This window comes from Rhinatrema bivittatum, chromosome 2, assembly GCF_901001135.1.
Source record: "Rhinatrema bivittatum chromosome 2, aRhiBiv1.1, whole genome shotgun sequence".
In the NCBI taxonomy this organism is placed as follows: Eukaryota; Metazoa; Chordata; class Amphibia; order Gymnophiona; family Rhinatrematidae; genus Rhinatrema; species Rhinatrema bivittatum.
Genome location: NC_042616.1, coordinates 316,467,338 through 316,490,650, shown reverse-complemented (window position 1 = coordinate 316,490,650; position 23,313 = coordinate 316,467,338). Strand labels below are relative to the sequence as shown.

At 44.7% G+C, this 23,313-nt stretch overlaps 1 protein-coding gene across 1 annotated transcript in view; it reads left to right on the top strand.

Moving 5' to 3' along the window:
• Window positions 1–23,313, top strand: part of ABCA13 (ATP binding cassette subfamily A member 13) — a 929,477-nt gene that overhangs the window by 534,491 nt on the left and 371,673 nt on the right. The window contains exon 37 of the mRNA XM_029587089.1: window positions 2,108–2,354. Within this exon, the coding sequence (XP_029442949.1) occupies window positions 2,108–2,354 (247 nt within the window). The remainder of the gene's footprint in view (window positions 1–2,107; window positions 2,355–23,313) is intronic.

Below are 23,313 nucleotides of genomic sequence, written 5' to 3'. Positions count from 1 at the left end.
TGTAGGGGGAAGGCCGAAAGATGTGTGCATGCCGGGATTCCCTAAAGATGGCATGTAAGTACTAAAATAAAACAAAATCTAGCCTAGTCAGTGAGATTTTAAGGGTCAGGGCTAACAGGAGGAAGAGTGGTTATTAAATTAGAGAAGCTTTGGAAGTCCTATCCCTTAACTGGGCAAACTGGGAATGAACTGGGAAAATGGTAAATGGTGATGGTATGCGTCCCTTATAAAATTCTCCCATTTACGTGGTAGAAGTGGCTTTTATGTGCACATCCATTTAAAATTGTGCGAACATGTATGCTCATCCAGGCGTGTCTCTGGACACAAGCCGGCAAACGCGCATCTGTTTCAAAGTTACTGTCTCTCTGTTCTGTGCTCTCTGCTTCCTCCAAGGGCTGGGGGGGCCATAAATGATCCATGCCACTACAGGATCTGTTCTGTTTCCTCAGGGGAACCAGAGCTGATATGCACTGCTGGATCTGAATTGTTTTCTCGAGTCCCAGGAAAAAGATGACAGAACGCCATTCTGGGTTGTTCTGCCAGAGTTTAAGCCCTCAATAATGGACATACAGAGGGGTTGAATTAGCATAAGTTTGAAAGGTGTAAGCAGGACCAGGATTGAAGCCTTGACAATTGGCATTACTGCTCAGAATTTTCAAACTTGTGCTAATTCAAACCTTTTCCTGTGTCTGTTCTTTGTCGTGTGTGCTTCACCCTTTCCCCTTCTGTTCCCTGCAATACAGAAGGAAAAGTGATGGGGTGGAGGGGAAGAAGAGAGGAAGGGGTGGATTAGGGAGCAGAGTGGCTGTTCTCTTCTCTGTGTGCTTCAGGCTCAGCCCCTCTTCTTCTCTTCCCTGCTGGCTGCCTGGAGAGGAAGGGTTGGAGCAGAATGTCCTTTCTGCTGTGCCTCTTAAACCTGGAAGGAAGTGCCAGCATTGCATTCCACCCTGTTAAGAAGTCAATGTTCAAAGGCTTTGTCTAACTAACTTTTGAAGTTAGCCAGACAAAAGTCAAGATTTGAATATTTCCCCCAACCAAGCAGATACAGTATATTTTGGGGAAGATTTTCAAAGGCTACGCGCGTAACACGAGAAACTCTGCCCCTGCGCGCACTGAGCCTATTTTGCATAGGCTCGGCGGCCCGCGCAAGCCCCGGGATGCGCGTTCCAGGGGCAGGGCCGTGGGTGGAGCACCAGGCCGGGGGTGTTCCGGGGGTGGGACAGAGGCCTCCAGAACAGTCAACGTGCCGATAATGGTGGGGGGGGGGGGTTTAGATAGGGCTGGGGGCAGATTAGATAGGGGAAGGGAGGGGAAGGTGGGGGGGGAGGGGTGGAAGGAAAGTTCCCTCCGAGGCCGATCCGATTTTGGAGTGGCCTCGGAGGGAACGGAGGAAGCCTGTGCGGTTCGGCGCGCGCAAGTTGCACAATTGTGCACCCCCTTGCATGCGCTGACCCTGGATTTTATAACATGCGCACAGCAGCGCACGCATGTTATAAAATCGGGCGTAGATTTGTTCGCGCTGGGTTGCACAAACAAATCTACGCCTGCGCGCAGGTTTGAAGATCTGCCCCTTTGTGTGTATAACCCATTGTACACGCAAATTTTACCTGGATAAAAAAAAAAAAAGGCAGCACGTGTTCCGAGAGTGGAGATAAACTTTAGTCAGTGCAGACAGATATTGTTACATATTACATACATAAGTCTGGTCAGAAAAATACCTGTCCTAAAGTTATCCAATTAAGTAATGCCTTAACTTTATCCAGGTATATTCAACGGCAGAGTGATCTGGTTAAGTCCGGCTGAATATGTGGATAACATTACTTGCACAAGTTTACTCAGATGACTTATCTGCTTGCCTGTTCTTTGAATATTGACCTGTAAGCTTTTAATTATCCAGTTAATTTCTCTGGGTCTTCTATTAATGTAATACATGTTACAGAAAAACAAATTGCTGTTCTCACCAATTAGGAATTATAATGACGTCGGTCCAATTCATTGAAGTTTCCAGAAACAGGATGTGCAATATACCATCCCTTACTGCTGCTAATGTTTTCTGAATTATTAATGTCACCCTCTGAATAGTTTCTTTATTCTGTTTCTGGTATAGGTCACTCACTAATGGAGGCCAGAACCGTGGATGGAGGAAGATTGGTGCTCTCACAAATCGCCGCTCTGCTAATTAAACGATTCCATCACGCCAGACGAAGCTGGAGAGAAGGCCTGTCAAACGTCATACTGCCCGTTCTCTTTGTTACCATGGCAATGGGGTTGTTTACTCTGAAGCCGCTGGCTATTGATTATCCTTCCCTCAAGTTGACGCCAGAACTCTACAGCAATTCAGGGGCCTTCTTTAGGTAGGCAGCATGTCAGTCATAAATCAATTATGAAGTACCTCATAATTGCTTTAAAAAACATCCTCTTCCTTTATTATGAATGTTTCTGTTCCAACTAATGATCACAGGTACATTTCCAGGAACTTGATTTTACCCCAAAAAATATTTACCATAAAAAGAATGTACACAATATTTACCACAGGAAAGAAATTCTGTTCAGTCATATTTTTTGTTACTGTTCAGTTTTCCACATTTATAAAAGATCTAGTATTTTATGACCCAGCTGTCTCAATATGACATTTGGGACACAGGAGCAAAAACAGGAAATTGTGAAGAAGAGGCTAAGAGCAGGAAATTAAAACAGCTCTTGAAATAGAAGAATTGTTTTATCTAGCAACGCTTTTGAAATGTGACTGTTTTTCCAATTTCAGTCTTAAACTTTTTTGTATGCTTTTGTTTTGGTCTTTTTCCCTTTTTCTTCCTAGCAGTATCTGCTGCCTTCCTCTCCTCCTCAGACAGAATGCATAATTAGGGCTCTTGTCTATCCAAGAACTGAAAGGGCACTGTCTCCAAAGTATCCTTTAAGTGCCACTAGTTAACTGACAGAAGCTTCCATGCTAGTAGCAGGAGCTATCTTTTTTTTCTGGATCTGAGAAAACCCTCTCTACAGTGGTCAGGATAAAAAGTGCTCTGGCAGGCCTCCAACCAGGCTCTGCCTAGTCAGAGGTTTGTGCTTTGCATGTAGAGCCAGAGTGGCTTAAGCAGAGACAGGCAAGTTTAGACAACTGTTAGCCTGAAACATCTGGACTGATCATCCAGTGTACTAAAGAGATTGCTGAGAACGCCAGAGTGTTCAAGCAACTGGAGGGCTGAGATCAGTTGAGCCGTTGGATCCAAAGAGGCCAGTGAGTTCTTATACTTATGTATGTGTGTGCCTGTTCCTGTAAGTTGAACTGTATTCTTTAAAACAGGAGTTTTTAAACCAGTCCCCAGAATATACCTAGCCAATCCAGTTTTCAGAATATCCACAACCAAAATGCATGCGATTACTCCTGGGGGAATTCTGCAGAATTTCCCTCCTATGCAGAATTTGTTGCAGAATTTGGAGAAAGGCCTCTGAGCCTCGAGCAGAGCCCATCCCATCGTGGCAAATGAAGAGGAAGGCTACAAGTGGCACCCATCCCGCTCGCGGCCGAAGTCAAGGGAGGCCCATGTGGGCCTTGAGCAGAGCCCATCCTGCTCATGGCTGAAGAAAAGGGAGGCCTCAGTGGGCCGTGAGCGGAGCTCATCCTGCTCACGGCTGAAGTTGAGAAAGGTCTGCAGGACACAAGCAGAGCCCATCCTGCTCACGTCAGAAGAAGAGGGCAGCCAGCAGCCATAAGTGGAGCCCAGCCCACTTGCAACAGAAGAAGAATGAGGCCAGCCGCCATGATAGGAGCCCATCCCACTCATGGCAGAGGAAGATAGGAGAAGCAAGAAAGCTTGTGTGAGAGAGAGGTATGGCACTGTGTGCAAGAGGGTGAGTGTGTGTGCCAGAGAGAGAGAGAGAGAGTGAGTATGCAAGTGAGAGATTAGTAGCCTGTATATGTGAGAGGGATTGGGTATGTCTGTATGCATGTTTGAGGGAGGGTCTGTGTTTGTGTGTGCAAGACAGGTGTGTGTGTGATGGTGTATGAGTATGGGTACAAGAGAGAAGGAGTGAATATGTGTGAAAGAGAGAGAAAGAGCATGTGTGTGTGCGTGTGTGTGTGTGTGTACGAGAGAGAGCGGCAGAGCCTGTGTGAGGGGCTGTATGAGAGAGGGATTGGAGTGGAGGGCTAGGGGGTTGAGCGTGGAGGGGAACAGGAGAGATAATGGAGTTGGGGCCTGTGAGGGCAGAGTGAAAGGGGTCTGGCCAGGAGGGTAAGGAGAGAGGCAGAAAGGCCACTTACAGGGCTGATGCAAAAAAATGCATTGAAAGAGGGCACTGAGTCTTCAGTGCCCTCTTTCCTAACGCGCCCCCAGGCACCTTTCCTGGGTGCACCATGCAATATTTTAATTAGGAGTTGCGCTGTCAAGGAGGCGCTAGGGTCGATTGCATGCCCCTAGCCCCTCCTTGACAACTGGCTATCCACGGCTATCCACTGGTTTAGAAAATGGATGCTGAATTTATCGGCATCTGTTTTCTTAATCGGCGCACAGCCTCAGGTTCAGAAAATGGACGCTGGTTAACTGAACGTCCATTTCCCAAACCTGACCACCAGCAGTTAAAAAAAAAAAAATGTTTTTTAAACTTTCATTCCTCCGACAATATCACCACTATATTAAGTCAGAGGATGTACAGAAAAGCAGTACTTTTCTCTACAAATTTCTGAGCTCAAAAATGTGCATATTGGATGCACAGTTTGTTTGGTTTTTTTGCATTTGGAGGGAATAACTAATAGCTTCATTCACATGCTTTTGCATGTGATGAGCACTATTAGTTTCCCGGCGCATTGGATGTGCATTGTGGAGGCACTAATCCTCTTTTAGCATAAGAGGATTAGGACGCGCATACACAACCTGCATCCATCTACGGGTTAAACAGTGCGCTCAGCTGAGCGCACTGTATTGCATTAGCCCCACAGTGAACTTTTAGGCGAATTCTGTTCAAAATATTTAAAACTCTACATCTTTGAGTAATGACTTTTTCTGTATTACATTTTAAATTAATTGTTTTGACAAATATAAAGAATGAAGACTTTTTCTTTTTTGTGCACAGAATTCCCTCAGGCTTAATGAGATTGATTTGCATGTACTGCATCCATTGTATTCAAATCTATCTCATGCATATTTATAATGGATAGCCTGAAAACCTGACTGGTTAAGTAGGTCCTGAGGACTGGGTTGAGAACCTTTGGTTTAAACTACTGTGATTTTCAACTAACTGTGTGTAGTATTAGTCCTGGGGGAATCCTGTGTTATTGCGGAGCACAGAATATACGCAGAATTCTCCCCCCCCCCCCCCACGCGCAGAATTGCCAGATTCTGCACAGAAAATGGCAGAGGAGATCCAAGCCTGCCATTTGTGGCGAAGATGAAGGCCCTGGCACACCTTTTGCAGAGAAGACGAAGGTCCCGGTGAGAGTGAAAATGTGTGTGTGCACGTGAGTGAGGGGAGGGGGAAGGGGTGTGTGAGAGAGAGAGAGGAAGGGAAGAGGGTGTGAGAGAGAGCAGGGGGAGGGGTGTGTGTTTGAGAGAGAGAGAGCAGGGGTGTGGGGGGTGTGGGGGTGTGAGAGAAAGCAGGGGAAAGGGTGTGAGTGAGAGCAGGGGGGTGTAGGGGAGACCAGGGAGGGTAAGCCGGGGTGGGTGGATGTGGGAGAGAGCAGGGCGGATGCTTGAGTGTGGGTGCCAGAGAGAGGGAGCCTATATGGGGAGATTGTGAAGGAGTGTGTATGTGTGTGAGAGATTGGGAGCTGGTGTGTATGCAAAAGGGATTGTAAGACAGGCTAAGAGAGATTGTAAGACAGGCTAAGAGAGAATTTGAAAAGAAGTTGGCTGTAGAGGCAAAAACTCACAGTAAAAACTTTTTTAAATATATCTGAAGCAGAAAGCCTGTGAGGGAGTCAGTTGGACCATTAGATGATCGAGGGGTTAAAGGGGCACTTAGAGAAGATAAGGCCATCGCGGAAAGATTAAATGATTTCTTTGCTTCGGTGTTTACTGAAGAGGATGTTGGGGAGGTACCCGTAATGGAGAAGGTTTTCAGGGGTAATGATTCAGATGGACTGAATCAAATCACGGTGAACCTAGAAGATGTGGTAGGCCTGATTGACAAACTGAAGAGTAGTAAATCACCCGGACCGGATGGTATACACCCCAGAGTTCTGAAGGAACTAAAAAATGAAATTTCAGACCTATTAGTAAAAATTTGTAACTTATCATTAAAATCATCCATTGTACCTGAAGACTGGAGGATAGCAAATGTAACCCCAATATTTGAGAAGGGCTCCAGGGGCGATCCGGGAAACTACAGACTGGTTAGCCTGACTTCAGTGCCAGGAAAAATAGTGGAAAGTGTTCTAAACATCAAAATCACAGAACATATAGAAAGACATGGTTTAATGGAACAAAGTCAGCATGGCTTTACCCAGGGCAAGTCTTGCCTCACAAATCTGCTTCACTTTTTTGAAGGAGTTAATAAACATGTGGATAAAGGTGAACTGGTAGATTATAGTATACTTGGATTTTCAGAAGGCGTTTGACAAAGTTCCTCATGAGAGGCTTCTAGGAAAAGTAAAAAGTCATGGGATAGGTGGCGATGTCCTTTCGTGGATTGCAAACTGGCTAAAAGACAGGAAACAGAGAGTAGGATTAAATGGGCAATTTTCTCAGTGGAAGGGAGTGGACAGTGGAGTGCCTCAGGGTTCTGTATTGGGACCCTTACTTTTCAATATATTTATAAATGATCTGGAAAGAAATACGACGAGTGAGATAATCAAATTTGCAGATGACACAAAATTGTTCAGAGTAGTTAAATCACAAGCAGATTGTGATAAATTGCAGGAAGACCTTGTGAGACTGGAAAATTGGGCATCCAAATGGCAGATGAAATTTAATGTGGATAAGTGCAAGGTGATGCATATAGGGAAAAATAACCCATGCTATAATTACACAATGTTGGGTTCCATATTAGGTGCTACAACCCAAGAAAGAGATCTAGGTATCATAGTGGATAGCACATTGAAATCGTCGGTACAGTGTGCTGCGGCAGTCAAAAAAGCAAACAGAATGTTGGGAATTATTAGAAAGGGAATGGTGAATAAAACGGAAAATGTCATAATGCCTCTATATCGCTCCATGGTGAGACCGCACCTTGAATACTGTGTACAATTCTGGTCGCCGCATCTCAAAAAATATATAATTGCGATGGAGAAGGTACAGAGAAGGGCTACCAAAATGATAAGGGGAATGGAACAACTTCCCTATGAGGAAAGACTAAAGAGGTTAGGACTTTTCAGCTTGGAGAAGAGACGACTGAGGGGGGATATGATAGAGGTGTTTAAAATCATGAGAGGTCTAGAACGGGTAGATGTGAATCGGTAATTTACTCTTTCAGATAGTAGAAAGACTAGGGGGCACTCCATGAAGTTAGCATGGGGCACATTTAAAACTAATCGGAGAAAGTTCTTTTTTACTCAACGCACAATTAAACTCTGGAATTTGTTGCCAGAGGATGTGGTTAGTGCAGTTAGTATAGCTGTGTTTAAAAAAGGATTGGATAAGTTCTTGGAGGAGAAGTCCATTACCTGCTATTAAGTTCACTTAGAGAATAGCCACTGCCATTGGCATAGGTAACATGGAATAGACTTAGTTTTTGGGTACTTGCCAGGTTCTTATGGCCTGGATTGGCCATTGTTGGAAACAGGATGCTGGGCTTGATGGACCCTTGGTCTGACCCAGTATGGCATTTTCTTATGTTCTTATGTAAGTGAGGGTGCTAGCCTGTGTGAAGGGATTGTGTATGTGTGAGAGAGAGAGAGCCTGTGTGAAGGGGTGCATGAGAGAGAGACATAGGTATCCTGTGTAAGGGTGTATGTGTGAGAGAGAAAGGGAGCTTGTGTGAGTGTGTATTCAAGAAAGAGGGCCCTGCATGAGGGGATGTGTGTGCGGGCAAGAGAATGAGGGAGCCTGTATGAGGGTGTGTGTATATGTACTAGAGAGAGGGAACATGTGCTTGAGAGAGGGAGGGACAGAGGGAGCCTGTGTGAGGGACAGTACTACACTGCAAGTGACGATAGAGTGGAAGGGGTTGAGCTTAGAGGTGGAGGGGAGAGATATTGGCAGGTGGAGGAGTTGGGGCCTGAGAGGGCAAAGTGTCCAGGGGAGTAGGGAGAGTGAGTGGAAGGAACACTCTTATGGTGAATTTCTAGGGAAATTCTGCTCAGAATATTTAAAATTCTGCATCTTTTAAGTAATAACTTTTTTCTGTATTAATTTAAAATGTAATTACTTATTGACTCAACAAAAACCAGTGTGTCAACGCGAGTATTTCATGTACAGGTGATAGTAGCTGTATAACGTAGAAAAGGAAAACTATTTCCCCTGATGTACTGTAAACAAATAAAGAGAACCATATAAGTAAATTACCGGTAAATAATAAATTATATGATGACCTTCATATATGGCAGCATCGTGTGTGTGCTATGAAAAAGCACAGAATGTTAACTCTGCCAAGGTATATAATGAAAGGTCATTTTTTGATTTTTGAAAAAATGTCCATGCAACCAATGTGCTCAAAAGAAATATATTACGTAGAGAAATTTTATAGTATCAAATAACTTGTCCAGGTATCAATACTTAAACGATTAAACGATGACTGAGAGGACAAAGTAATACTTAACTGGCAGAACGTAGTTAAGTCCAAAAGGGAGAGTTTACTCCGTATAAGAACACTGGTGCCTGACACGGTCCGTGTTTCGGTAATCCTTCTTCATGCAGCAGGATGAATTTTTTAAATGGAAAAGCATGAATAATAATAAATTCAACAATTACATAGCAGTAAAAAACAGTGGGAAAAAGAAGAGCAACATACCACAGTGTATCACAAATCTGCCTATGCAAAATCTACAATTTTTACTCAATTTGAAAGAACAATAATGGATTTTCAGATTAAATAGAGTTCACCCAGTGGGTCTTAACCTGGCTATAGACTGGTATTCAATCATTTGAATCACTTAGTAATACATTTTTATCCTCAATGATTGACAGCTGTTGAGGCGGACTTAAAAGGCGCCTACCTGCGCACCGGTTCCGGCAAGCGTAACCGGAAATGGACCTATACTGGCATAGGCAGATTTGTGATACACTGTGGAATGTTGCTCTTCTTTTTCCCACTGTTTTTTACTGCTATGTAATTGTTGAATTTATTATTATTCATGCTTTTCCATTTCAAGAATTCATCCTGCACCATAAAGAAGGATTACCGAAACACGGACCATGTCGGGCACCAGTTTTCTTATTTATTTATTTATTTGTAATTATTTATTTATTTATTTATTTTTTATCCCAGGACAAGCAGGATGCTAGTCCTCACATATGGGTGACGCCATTGACGGAGCCCTATTGCGGGAAAACCTTCTGTCAAAGTTTCTAGAAACTTTTGACTGGCTCTGTGAGGCCACTGAGCGTGCCATGATATTCTCTGCCACAGGGGTCTCTCTTCAGTCTTCGTTTTTCCGCGCTGCTGTAAGCATCGCGGAGATAGGAGCCCTGTGAGTTTTTACTCACACATCACTGACTGAAAAAGTCATTATTTTCAAATTATCTCTCCCATAAGGGATCTCTCTCTCTCTTTTTCCACTGGACGGTGCGAAATCGGTATCATTTTTACTATAAGTAAGAACTTTTTTTTTTCTCTCAGAAAATTTTCCCCTGTTTTCATCGACAGCTGTTGGTGAAAACATGGCTTCTGGATTTAAAAAATGTTCGATTTGCAATCGGACTATGTCTATCACAGACCCACACCTTGAGTGTGTTCTCTGCTTAGGCGAAAAGCATGATGTCTCATCCTTCCAACAGTGTGCAGAAATGACTCCAAAGGGCAGGAAGCTTAGACAAGAGAAAATGGAGCACCTTTTTCACCTCCAACTCCTTCCCTCTCCTTCGACGTCGACAAAATCGTCCCCAGCAGGAGTCACCCAAAAAGTTTTGCTCAAAAAACGTCGTCTGGAGGGAACGGGTGATCAGGCATCGCCAACACCGTCGACGGCGTCGATAAGGTCGGTAATCGAACAAAGGCCCAAAGATAAGCATCGGCACCGACATGCCTCGACACCTACGTTAACTCCCTCCCCAGGAGAACCGAACGCAAAGTGGCAGAAACACAAGGAAACACCGCCACCGTCAGGGCCGACGACATCGATGGAACCCATACAACCATCGCATGAGGTATCATCCACTCCTCCACCGCCACCGTCCATCCCAGCTGTATCACAGGAATTGTCCATGTTCATCAAGCAGGCGGTGATGCAGGCCCTGAAAGAACAAATTCCGGCGACCATGCCGATGCCAGCGATGATGCCGGTGACGTCACAGATGCCGGTTACATTACTGATGCCGGTAACATTACCGATACCGGTGACATCACCAATGCCGGGGACAATCCCGATGCCGGGGTCAATACCGATGCCGGTAACACCGATTCCAGTGACAACTTCGATGCCACCATCGATGCCAACGTCGGTGACTGCGAGTTTACCAGTAACCATGCCAATGTCGATGGCTCTATCGGTTCTGGCACCGATCTTCACGATTGCGCCAATGCCCGGCAATAAAGGCAAAACAACTACGGTGGTTTCGAAGAGGTCATCGAAGACACTAGTCCCATCTTCGATCTCGAAGCCTTCAACATCAGTGCCACTCCTTCCTGGGGATCCAAGACATCCAGAGTCAGCACTACATCAAATACTAATGAAAAGATATCAGGATCTACTTGATTCTCTCCCCTCTAATCCAAGGGAAGAGCATCTTGAGGAGTCATATCCTGAAGATCCATTGCCAGGACCTTCTGGCATTCCTCCTCCACCTAAGACTTCGGCAACCCCTCAACACATCCAAGAATATGACACTTGGAGTGAAACACATTCAGAAACCTCATCTGAGGATTTTATGTCTGAACCATCCCCACCAGTTCCTCAAAAGAAATCTCCTCCAGAAGATTTTACTTTCACCACTTTTGTCCAGGAAATGGCTGACATCATTCCTTTCAAATTAGTTACAGAGCAGGATACCAGGCATCAAACTTTGGAGGTGCTTCAATTTGTCGACCCTCCAAAACAAGTGGTAGCCATACCAGTGCATGATGTTCTCCTAAAATTGCAACATCGCCTGTGGGAACATCCCTGCTCCGTTCCAGCTGTCAGTAAGAGAACGGACAGTACATATTTAGTACAATCTGCTCCTGGGTATCAAAAGTCGCAGCTCCCTCACCACTCAGTAGTGGTGGAGTCGGCACAAAAAAGATCAAAAAGAATTAGAACACATTCATCAAATCCCCCAGGTAAAGATCACCAGTTTTTAGATTCCCTGGGTTGTAAAGTCTATCAAGGGGCCATGTTGAACTCTTGAATCTCTTCACACCAACTCTACATGACCCAATATCAAAGAGATTTGTGGAAACAAATGCAAGATTTTGTTCCATCTCTTCCAACTCAGTATCAAGAGGCAGCCCAGGGCATCATCCACAAGGGTCTGGAGGCTGGAAAACATGAGGTCCGGGCAGCCTATGACGGATTTGAAACAGCTTTCAGGGTAGCTGCATCAGGGATCAGCGCCAGAAGATGGGCATGGCTTAAGGCCTCAGACCTTAGACCTGAGGTCCAAGATAAATTAGTGGATCTCCCTTGCTTGGGAGATAATCTTTTTGGATCCAAGGTCCAGGATGCAGTGACTCAACTAAAGGAGCACACTGAAACACTGAGGCAGCTTTCTTCGCTTCCACAAGATCCCTCTACGCACTCTGCCTGTAGGCCTCAGCGAAAAGAAGCTAGAAGACCTTTTTACAGACAAAGGAGGTATTATCCCCCTACATCTCGAGTCAGGCCTTCTAGAACTCAACAGAGACCGCAACCAAGACAGCCGAGGGCAGTTAGGCTGCAACCTGCTCCGCAGACAGGACCTGCTGCTGGTTTTTGAAACCACTTCCAGAGAACTCAGCTATTTCTCCAATCCTCAGCCAGAACTTCCAGTGGGAGGCAGGATATCCAAATTTTACAACAATTGGATGCCAATAACATCAGACCAATGGGTTCTGTCCATAATATCTCGAGGATACCAACTCAATTTCCTCTCAATTCCCACAGATTTTCCTCCGAGTCATTTTCATCTCAGCGAAAATCACATGCTTCAACTACAAGTAGAATTATCCACCCTTCTGAAAGCCAGGGCTGTAGAGCTGGTGCCCCGGCCTCAGAGGGGCAGAGGATTCTATTCCCATTATTTCCTCATTCCAAGGAAAACAGGAGGCCTTCGTCCCATCCTAGACCTCAGAAATCTCAACAAATTTCTAAAGAAAGAAAAGTTCAGGATGGTTTCTCTAGGCACCATGCTTCCACTTCTTCAAACAGGAGATTGGCTTTGTTCTCTGGATCTACAAGACGCTTACGCTCACATTCCAATACTTCCACCTCATCGCTTCATGGTGGGTCACCAACATTTCAAATACAGAGTATTGCCATTCGGCCTTGCCTCTGCTCCCAGAGTATTCACCAAATGTCTGGCAGTAATAGCAGCACACTTGCACAAAGTGTCCATGTGTTTCCATATCTAGACGACTGGCTCATCAGAAGTCAATCTCTACAAGGAGCTCTCGCTTCTCTCAATCAAACAATTACTGTGCTTCATTCGATGGGATTTCTCATCAACTATCAAAAATCCCATCTTACTCCTTCTCACCTGCTTCAATTCATAGGAGCAGAATTGAACACTATCCTCTAAAGAGCTTTTCTACCCGACGATCGGGCAGAGACACTTTCCCTACTGGCAAACTTGCTCCGCTCAAAGAAACAAGCAACAGCTCATCAGTTTCTAACTTTACTAGGCCACATGGCCTCCACAGTTCACGTCACTCCTATGGCAAGGCTAGCCATAAGAGTCACCCAATGGACTTTAAGATCACAATGGATCCAAGCCATTCAACCACTGCATTCTCCAATTCAAGTCACCCACCAGCTATGATCCTTTTCAATGATCCAAGCCATTCAATCACTGCATTCTCCAATTCAAGTCACCCACCACCTATGACCCACCAACGCTGATCCTTTTCCCAAATGCTATTCCTCCTACTATCCAAGCTGATCTCCTCCCCTCTTTTTGCGCCACTTTTTGGTATCCCTCCCTTTTAAAATTGAATTTCTTTTCAGGCAATTACTCTCTTTAATGCACTCTTGAATGCATTCACCTAGCATGTACTTCATAACTTTCCTCCTACCATATGCTTCCTTTCCACTACTTTGTTCATTTGTTCTCATGTAAAACCGTTGACGAGTTACTGTTTAATTTATTTTGTTCTATATATAGCCTTGGGCATGAATGTAAAGCCCTGGGCGTTTTTCTGTTTTATTGTTCTATGGAAACATACTGATCAATTGTTTTATGTAAAGCCTTTGGGCGCTTATGTAAAGCCCTGGGTGATTTTCTGTTCCTTGTAAATCGGAGTGATTTGTATTTCATACAGGAACTTCGGTATATAAAAAATAATAAATAAATAAATGATCTTCTCTGCTATGGCGGGCGAACAAAGACAACTTGCGCAAGGGCCTACCCTTCCAGCAACCAGTCCCACAAATGACGTTAACTACAGATGCATCCACCTTAGGTTGGGGAGCTCACATAGACACTCTCCAAACCCAAGGCACTTGGACAAAACTCGAAGCAACATTTCAAATCAATTTCCTGGAGGTCCGAGCTATACATTATGCGCTGCATGCATTCAAGGACTGCCTTTCACACAAGACTGTTCTCATCCAAACGGACAACACAGTAGCCATGTGGTACATCAACAAACAGGGAGGTACGGGCTCGTATCTCCTTTGTCAAGAAGCTGCACAGATTTGGGACTGGGCCCTGACACACTCAATGTTTCTCCGGGCCACCTATCTGGCAGGCATTCACAATGTAGTGGTGGATCGACTCAGTCGTCAGTTCCAACCACACGAATGGTCCCTGGATCCCTCAGTATTGACCAGGATATTTCAACGTTGGGGCAACCAACAATACATCTCTTTGCGTCACATCTGAATCACAAAGTGGACAAATTCTGTTCTCTACACAAACGGAACAACCAGCCAGCCAAGGACGCCTTTGCTCGCCCTTGGAACTCAGGCCTTCTATATGTGTATCCTCCAATACCGCTCATAACCAAAACTCTTGTGAAGCTACAACAGGACAAGGGGTCCATGATACTCATAGCCCCATATTGGCCTCGACAAGTATGGTTTTCCACACTTCTAGACCTCTCGATCAGGGATCCAATTTGCCTGGGAGTAGCTCCCACTCTCATAACTCAGGATCAGGGTTGGTTGCGCCATCCCAACCTTCAATCCCTATCCCTGACAGCATGGATGTTGAAAGCTTGATCTTACAACCACTCAATCTTTCAACCAATGTATCTCAAGTTCTTATAGCTTCACGTAAGCCTTCCACACGAAAGAACTATTCTTCGAAATGGAAAAGGTTTACTTTGTGGTGCAAACAACAGGATATTGATCCTTTCACCTGCCCCACCACTTCTCTACTAGACTACTTATACCATCTTTCAGACTCTGGTCTCTAGACTTCATCTGTAAGAGTCCATTTAAGTGCAATCTCAGCTTACCATAACAAGATGGGAGATGCACCAATATCTACACAACCTCTTGTCAGTAGATTTATGAGAGGTTTAACTCAACTTAAACCACCAATTCGGCCACCAGTCACAGAATGGGACCTTAATCTGGTCTTAACAAGACTCATGCATTCTCCATTTGAACCCATGAATTCCTGTGATCTTAAATTTCTCACATGGAAGACTATCTTCCTCTTAGCCATTACATCAGCTAGAAGGGTTAGTGAGTTACAAGCACTTGTCTCGTACTCACCCTACACGAAATTTCTACATGACAGAGTGGTTCTCCGTACACATCCAAAATTCCTTCCCGAGGTAGTTAAGGAATTCCACTTGAACCAATCCATAGTTTTACCCACGTTTTTTCCAAGGCCTCATTCTCATCAAGGAGAATGGGCCTTACATTCCTTGGACTGTAAGTGTGCACTAGCATTTTACTTAGACCGCACAGCAGTCCACAAGAAATCCACTCAGCTCTTTGTATCTTATGATCCAAACAAACCAGGTAAAGCAGTGGGTAAACATCCTCTATCCAACTGGTTAGCAGATTGCATACAGTTTTGCTATGAAAAAGCAGGCCTTCCTCTCCAAGGGCAAGTAAAGGCACATTCAGTAAGAGCAATGTCAACCTCAGTAGCACCCTATCGTTCAGTGCCAATCCTTGACATATGTAAAGCAGCAACATGGAGTTCTGTTCACACCTTTGCAGTTCATTACTGTTTGGACAAAGAAGGGCGACAAGATTCAGCCTATGGACAATCTGTCTTAAAGAACTTGTTTCCAGTTTAAACCCACCTCCTTCTACAGCCAACCTGCTGTGATCTTCGGCTGTCTCATTTTCAACAACAATACTTTACTGTTGCTTCACTACAAAATGACTCGGCCTCTAGCTTGCTAATCACCCATATGTGAGGACTAGCATCCTACTTGTCCTGGGATAAAGCAAAATTGCTTATTTTGTAATAGGTGTTATCCCAAGACAGCAGGATGTAGTCCTCATGAAACCCACCTGCCACCCCGCGGAGTTGGGTCCGATACGTTTTATTATTTTATTTTTTGCTAAAGCTTATTGCTACGTACGAGATTGAAGAGAGACCCCTGTGGCAGAGAATATCATGACATGCTGGGCATGCTCAGTGGCCTCACAGTGCCAGTCAAAAGTTTCTAGAAACTTTGACAGAACGTTTTCCCGCAATAGGGCTCTGTCAATGACGTTACCCATATGTGAGGACTACATCCTGCTGTCCTGGGATAACACCTATTACAAGGTAAGCAATTTTGCTTTATATACTGACATTCGATCTGAGATATCACATCGGTTTACATTCAGGTACGGAGTTAACTCTACTTTTGGACTTAACTACGTTCTGCCTGTTAAGTATTACTTTGTCCTCTCAGTCATCGTTTAATGGCATAAGTATTGATACCTGGACAAGTTATTTGATACTATAATATTTCTCTACGTAATATATTTCTTTTGAGCACATTGGTTGCACGGACATTTTTTCAAAAATCAAAAAATGACCTATGATTATATACCTTGGCAGAGTTAACATTCTGTGCTTTTCCATAGCACACACACGATGATGCCATATATGAAGGTCATCATATAATTTATTATTTAATTTACTTAAATGGTTCTCTTTATTTGTTTTGTACAAACCAAGGGAAATGAGCAGAATAGTTCAGCATACACACGTTAGTTTGAGTAAGGCAATTCTTATTTATTGCGGCGACTCCACAGTTTTTAATGCAACACAATTCTTTAAATTTCAACAAATCCCCCGACATGGTATCTATGTTTTGCCTTACGGCTGCATCTGGAGGGACGGCAAAAAATCTTAATAAATCTAAGAAGCAAAACAGAAATAAACATAGGTGTGGAAATAATTCAATGGGGAATACTTTCAATATACAAAAAATTAATTAACATACCTGAGATGTTACAGAGTACAGCATGACTGGGAGTGCACAGTACAAACATGACAGAGATCCCTTTAAAGTTAGAAAATGGCGTGAAAAAATTCACTAGCCAATCAGAAAAGGGTAGGAACTGAAAGAAAACTATCCTTACACGTTATGGGGTGGATTTTAAGAGCCCTGCTCGCGTAAATCCGACCGGATTTACGCGAGCAGGGCCTTGCGCGCCGGTGCGCCTATGTTCCATAGGCCTACCGGCGCGCGCAGAGCCCCGGGACTCGCGTAAGTCCTGGGGTTTTTCGAGGGGGGCGTGTCAGGGGCGTGTCGGATCGGCGTGGCGTTTTGGGGGCGGGACGCGGCGTTTCGGGGGCGGGCCCGGGGGGCGTGGTTTCGGCCCGGGGCGGTCCGGGGGCATGGCCGCCCCCTCTGGAACCGCCCCCAGGTCCCGTCTCGGCTCGCTAGCGCGCGGGGATTTACGTCTCCCGGGAGGCGTAAATCCCCCGACAAAGGTGGGGGGGGGTCTAGATAGGGCCGGGGGGGGTGGGTTAGATAGAGGAAGGGAGGGGAAGGTGAGGGGAGGGCGAAAGCGATTTCGTGTAGCGCTGGCTACACGAAATCGGCAGCCTTGCGCGCGCCGATCCAGGATTTTAGCGGATACGCACGGCTACGCGCGTATCTACTAAAATCCAGCGTACTTTTGTTGGCGCCTGATGCGCCAACAAAAGTACGCGAAGGCGTGCTTTTTGAAAATCTACCCCTTTGTGAAGAAACACCATTCAATTTCATTGTTTAACCCGTGGGGCGAAAGACAGTTAAAGGTAAATATCCATTTTTGTTCCCTGCGGATGAGCATTTCTGAAAAATTACACCCCCCCCCCCCCCACCGCCGTGGAGGGGATAACACATCAATGATGAAGAATTTTAAGTCAGAGATCTGATGGGCTTGTGCTACCCAATGGGCAACCAGAGGTGCATTCTCGTGCCATTTTCTAACTTTAAAGTGATCTCTGTCATGTTTGTACTGTGCACTCCCAGTCATGCTGTACTCTGTAACATCTCAGGTATAATAATTAATTTTTTGTATATTGAAGGTATTCCCCATCGAATTATTTCTACACCTCTGTTTATTTCTGTTTTGCTTCTTAGATTTATTAAGATTTTGTTGCCGTCCCTCCAGATGCAGCATAAGGTGAAACACAGATACCATGTCAGGGGATTTGTTGAAATGTAAAGAATTGTGTTGCATTAAAAACTGTGGAGTCGCCGCAATAAATAAGTAATTGCCTTACTCAAACTAACGTGTTCATTCTGAACTATTCTGCTCGTTTCCCTTGGTTTGCATATATTACGTGCAGAATTACTCTTCCTTGATACTGTGGATTATTTCCTCTCTCTCTCTTTATTTGTTTACAATACATCAGGGGAGATAGTATTAATTAAAGACTGTGATGTAAATTGTGTTATTTTGACCAATATAAAGAATGCAGAGTTTTGCAGAATTTTTAGTTTTTGTGTGCAGAATTCCCCCAGGAGTACTAGTATGTAGAAGATTGATATAACTGGATTAACTAACCAAGATTGAATCTTCGATTATGTTTGTGTTATCCCTTTGCTGAATAGTCTTACCCTGCAGAAATGTGTCAGGTCTGTTTACTTATTACCTACCTTTCTGAATACAAAATTCATCCAAAGTGATTAAGAGGTTACTATTTTGGTTCTGTTGAAATACCTCTGAATAAACCTCTGTTTATACTCTAAACCGGAGCCGATTCCTAATGTTCAGAGAAGCCTTCAGCTTGAGAGGTCAGATCAGACTGGCCTTAACTGGCAGGGATCTGAACTGAGCTACAGCATGCAATGCCACACCCTGAGTTGTGGAGCCACTCCTAATTTTCAACTCTTTTGAGAAACCTTACACATTTTTTTTTCTTTTCTCTTGTAAGATCACAGTTGTCCTCAATAATCAGACATTTGATAATCTTTTAAAATGATGATCAGCAAAACAATTAGTCATGGTAGGGTACCATCTGGGAAAGGAATCTCTTGGGAGTAATCTGATTTAAGGGGCCTTTATGAAAGAGGCTCATTGCAGGAAGTCCACAGGCTGGGGACACAATTGGTTCCCGAAAACCTTGCCTTAAGTCAAATCACTGTAATGCAAAACTGGTTGCCCTGTAAAAACAATGTTATAAATGGGGGAATGGTTCCAGCACCAGAGCCCAGTACCCTATTTTCACCAAAATAACCAGAATTTAGTAATATTATATAGTACTGTAAAAAGCATGGACACATTTTAAAGCATTACTTCTTTTTGGTCTGAAGAGGACAGTGTCAAAGCTTGCCTATAGGACACTGCTCTGACACTGTCCTGAGGAGAGCAAGTCCCTGGTGCTCTTCCTCCAAGCCTCATGGTCATCAGCACTCCTATGTATGCCTCTGGCATCATAAAGTCAAAACAAGTGTTGTAAGCTAGATGATAGGTGTCGATTTAGAAACTTGGTAACTGAATCTTGTAACTCCAAACACCTTAAGTCGAGAACTTCCTGCATTAGTAATTTATTTTTGATTTAAACCTTTAGCAGACAGAATGTTAATGTTCATCTGTTCTCAGTAATTATTTTAATATGCTAATCCAGAGGTATATGACTTTGGTCACTGAGTGATCTGCAGAAGTTTGGCAATATGCCGAGACTAATAGACCCATATTCTCATTTTATCTTTGCATCTTCAATGGTATAGTTAAAAGTTATTATCCAAGGAGCCATATATGGTTTCTGAGTTCACTATTCTATCATTAAATGAGTTTCTAAAGCAATAGACTAGGAATCTAAATTTTGCATTTTCACTTTGACCAGAAAAATCTATAAATATAATTATAAATTCTAAATCCTTTAAATATATGGTTCTATCTGCCAAGCCCCCTTCTCTTTTTAAATACCAGAAGGAGACATTATTCATAGAATAATTAGTGTGCCCATTATTGTTTTAACTTGTCATTTACAGCAAATGTGATAGAGTTGGAATTGCTAAAACACAAGAGAGAGAGAGAGAGAAATCTTTTCTGTGTACCACATTCAGACCGATGCTATATCGTTCAATGAACCTAGCACATAGGCTAACGAGCTCTTGGATGACAGTTTTGGATGCGCTAGGCTAACATCTGATGCAAGAAGGGAATTAGCACTTTCAAAACGTGCGTCCAAACCATCGCTCATCACATGTAAATCCATGTAGATGAGGCTATTAGGGATTACCCCTGATGCAAAAAATCACTGTGTGAAGGAATTAACATGGAAAACTTAATGCCAGCCCCAGGGCTGGCGTTAAGTCTTACGTGGTCTGAGCCGTCTAAAAAAAACCCTACAAAAAATACTGCTTTTCTATGGTTCCTCCTACTTTGTATCATCCCGATATTAAGTAGGAAGAACCACAGGAAGCAGCATGAAAAAAAAAATTTCCAGAGGTCAGCTTAGGGAAACAGGCGCCAATTAATTGAGCGTCTGTTTTCCTAACCCGTGGCTGTGAGCGGGTTAGGAAAACGGATGCTCATTAAATTATGATTGGTGCTCTGCGGGCCTCTCCCACGGACAACCACTCTCACCTCCAGACTGTTCAGGTCAGGGATGCAGATTACCAATGTGCTGGGGTTCTTCCAGGGTGCCCAGCCAGCATTCGCAACAGGAGCATGCTGCCTGGATTCGCAGCTGAAACACCACTGTCAAGTCTCTACACGGTGCGTCCACCTTGGGCGTGCGTGTACATCTTCTGACGATTTAAAGGGCCAGTGGCAGAATTGGCCTGAAGGCACCCTCCAATCACATCACAGCTTAATCCTATATGAAGCTGCACCAAACGTTCCTCCAGTGCCTTGGCAATAGGTTGACTCCTCCTGGAGTAGTGCATTGCCTGCATTCCTGTCCCTGCATCCTGGTTCCTGTTTCTGTTATGGTGTTCCTGTGACAATATCTTCCGTTTCCTGTCAGTCTAGATTTCCGGAATGTCTCGTCTGTGGTCAGTCTTCCTCTCGTTTGTCTTCAGCATCTCCTCGTGTTCCTGTGACTCCTCATCTTCCTCTTCTTCATCATCTTCCTTGGATTGTTCTTCTGGCTTTGACCCTGGACTGCACCCCGATAGTGCTCGAACTCCGCCTGCCACTGACCATTGCCTCTATCTCATCTTCGTCTGAACTCTGCCTGCTGCCGACCCCAGCCTCATCCAGACTCTGCTGTCTGATGCCTGTCCAATTACGGTTCCCCACTGTGCTGGTCTGTCTTGTCTACCATGCTTTGGATATTCACGTCCATAGAGGCCCAAGTCTACGTCCAGTCGGCCCCAGCATCCTAGGGCTCAACCTAAGGGGAATGAATGCTGGTATTGGTGAAGCTCCAGTTGGGTCTCTGCTCCTGCTAGCTCCACCTGCCAACAGTGGTGACCTAGGGGGCTCCTCCCTGCAGGTTGCGCCAAATTCACCTTGGTCTAAGGCTCCACTCCACAACAGATTGCCAAGACCATGGACATGGCAGATCTAGCTGCATTGAAAGCCATTCCCAGTTCAGCCCAGAAATTGCAGGTCCTCAAATCAGCTCTAGAACTCGTTCTGGCAGACATGAACTGCTTCAGTGCACTCTGGACTCTTTGGCCCTACCCACTGCCCCACCTCTGCCCGCTGCAGTTCCTACATTGATTCCTGACACCTGTCGGTCAACAATTCCATTGCCTACTTTGTCCCATTATGCAGGAGACCCTAAGCGGTGCCAGGGATTTTTTAATCAATGTCATATGCATTCCTCCCTCCAGTCGGCACTTTTCCCGGATGACTCAGATAAGACGACATTCATTCTCATCTTCCTCAACGGTAAGGTTCTGGCCTGAGTGTCCCCATTGTGGGAATGCTCTGATCTCCTTCTTATGAACCTACAACAATTCATGTCGGCCTTCAAGCAAGTCTTTGATGAACCTGGTTGGCTGCCCATAATGAGCTTGGACCTCCTGCACCAAGGAAATTGATTGTTAATGGATTACGCCATCAAGTTTTGAATCCTGGCCACAGAGCTAAACAGGCAGGGAGACAGTATACACGCAATATTCTTGGAGGGTTTAGCTCCTATGATTTAAAATGAGTTTGCGGCACGAGGACTTCCCACCTCTCTTGAAGGTCTCATCAGTGTCATGGGGAAAACTGACAGACAGCAAAGGAGTGGGCTTGAGAGACCCGCTCAGCTCAAAAAGGTCTCTCCAGGGTATCACGTCCTTCTACAGTTGACCACCTCATGCCATCAAGGATTTACCAGAGAAGCCCAGCCTCATCCAGACACTACTGTAAGTTGCCTGTCCTACTATACTTTCTCCTTTAGTTATCCCACATTTTAAGAATTCATCCCAAAACATCACAGAGTTTAGGAAATTTCAATTAGCGTCAGTGCAGGATTTAACACTTGTTAGTGCCTCAGCCCAGGTTAACTGCTGAAAAAGCATTTAAACTTGTTACAGACAGCTTCCAATCATTTTACCATCAGTATTCACAATTAAAGGTTTCACAGACACACCTCCTATGGGCTTATTCCCATGTACTTCTTTAACCAAATCTTTCTTCTAATGGCCAATAATTTACAATTCTGTGTAAACTGCAAAACCCTCTAGCACAAGACTCTTGAACTGAACACACAGATTATTTTAGTAAACCACTTATCAACAAGTCCCTGTTAGTTTCAAACACTCTAAAGCATTACACTGGGACTAAACACAGTTTATCTGGCAAGAAATTCATTTAACAATCCCTTACAGACCGAAACAGTATAGTGCGCTCCAACGGAGCGCACTGTTAACATGCCCCTGGACACGCGTTTCCCCTTACCCCTTATTCAGTAAGGGGCGGAAAACGCGCGTCCAACCCGCGGCACCTAATAGCGCCCTCAACATGCAAATGCATGTTGAGGGCCCTATTAGGTATTCCCGTGATACAGAAAGTAAAATGTGCAGCCAAGCCACACATTTTACTTTAAGAAATTAGCGCCTACCCAAAGGTAGGCACTAGTTTCTGCTGGCACCGGGAAAGTGCACAGAATAGCAATATTAAGTCGGAGGTCCCGAAGGATAAAAAAAAGTAAAAAATAAAAATTTTAAAATGGGCCGCCAGCTGTCAGGCCGAAAACCAGATGCTCAATTTTGCTGGGGTCTGGTTTCCGAGCCCGTGGCTGTCAGCGGGCTCGAGAACCGATGCCGGCAAAATTGAGCGTCGGCTGTCAAACCCGCTGACAGCCGCCGCTCCGGGCTAAAAAGAGGCGCTAGGGACACGCTAGTGTCCCTAGTGCCTCCTTTTGCCCGTTTCTACCGCACCACCTCATTTGCATACTGTATCGCGCATACCGGCAAGTGGCCGTGTGTGTGTGTGTGTTACCTTCAGCCCCTACCATGTGACAGGGGCCAACCAATGGCACCGGTAGCCCCTGTCACATGGTAGGGGCTGAAGGCCACCGGCACCATTTTGCTTAGTGGCAGCCGAGGCCCCGAGAGCAGAAGATCACTCCTGGGACCTCCGCTGGACCACTAGGGGGGTGTCGGGAGGGTGGCACTCAGGGGGAGGCAGGGAGAGTTGGGAGCTGGCTGCCCTCTGCGGCACCCCCTAACTCTCGGTGCCGATCTTTCTGTGAGTGTGTGTGTATGTGAGAAAGGAATCTGCCAGTTTAAAAAAATGAAATATGATAATACATATACCTC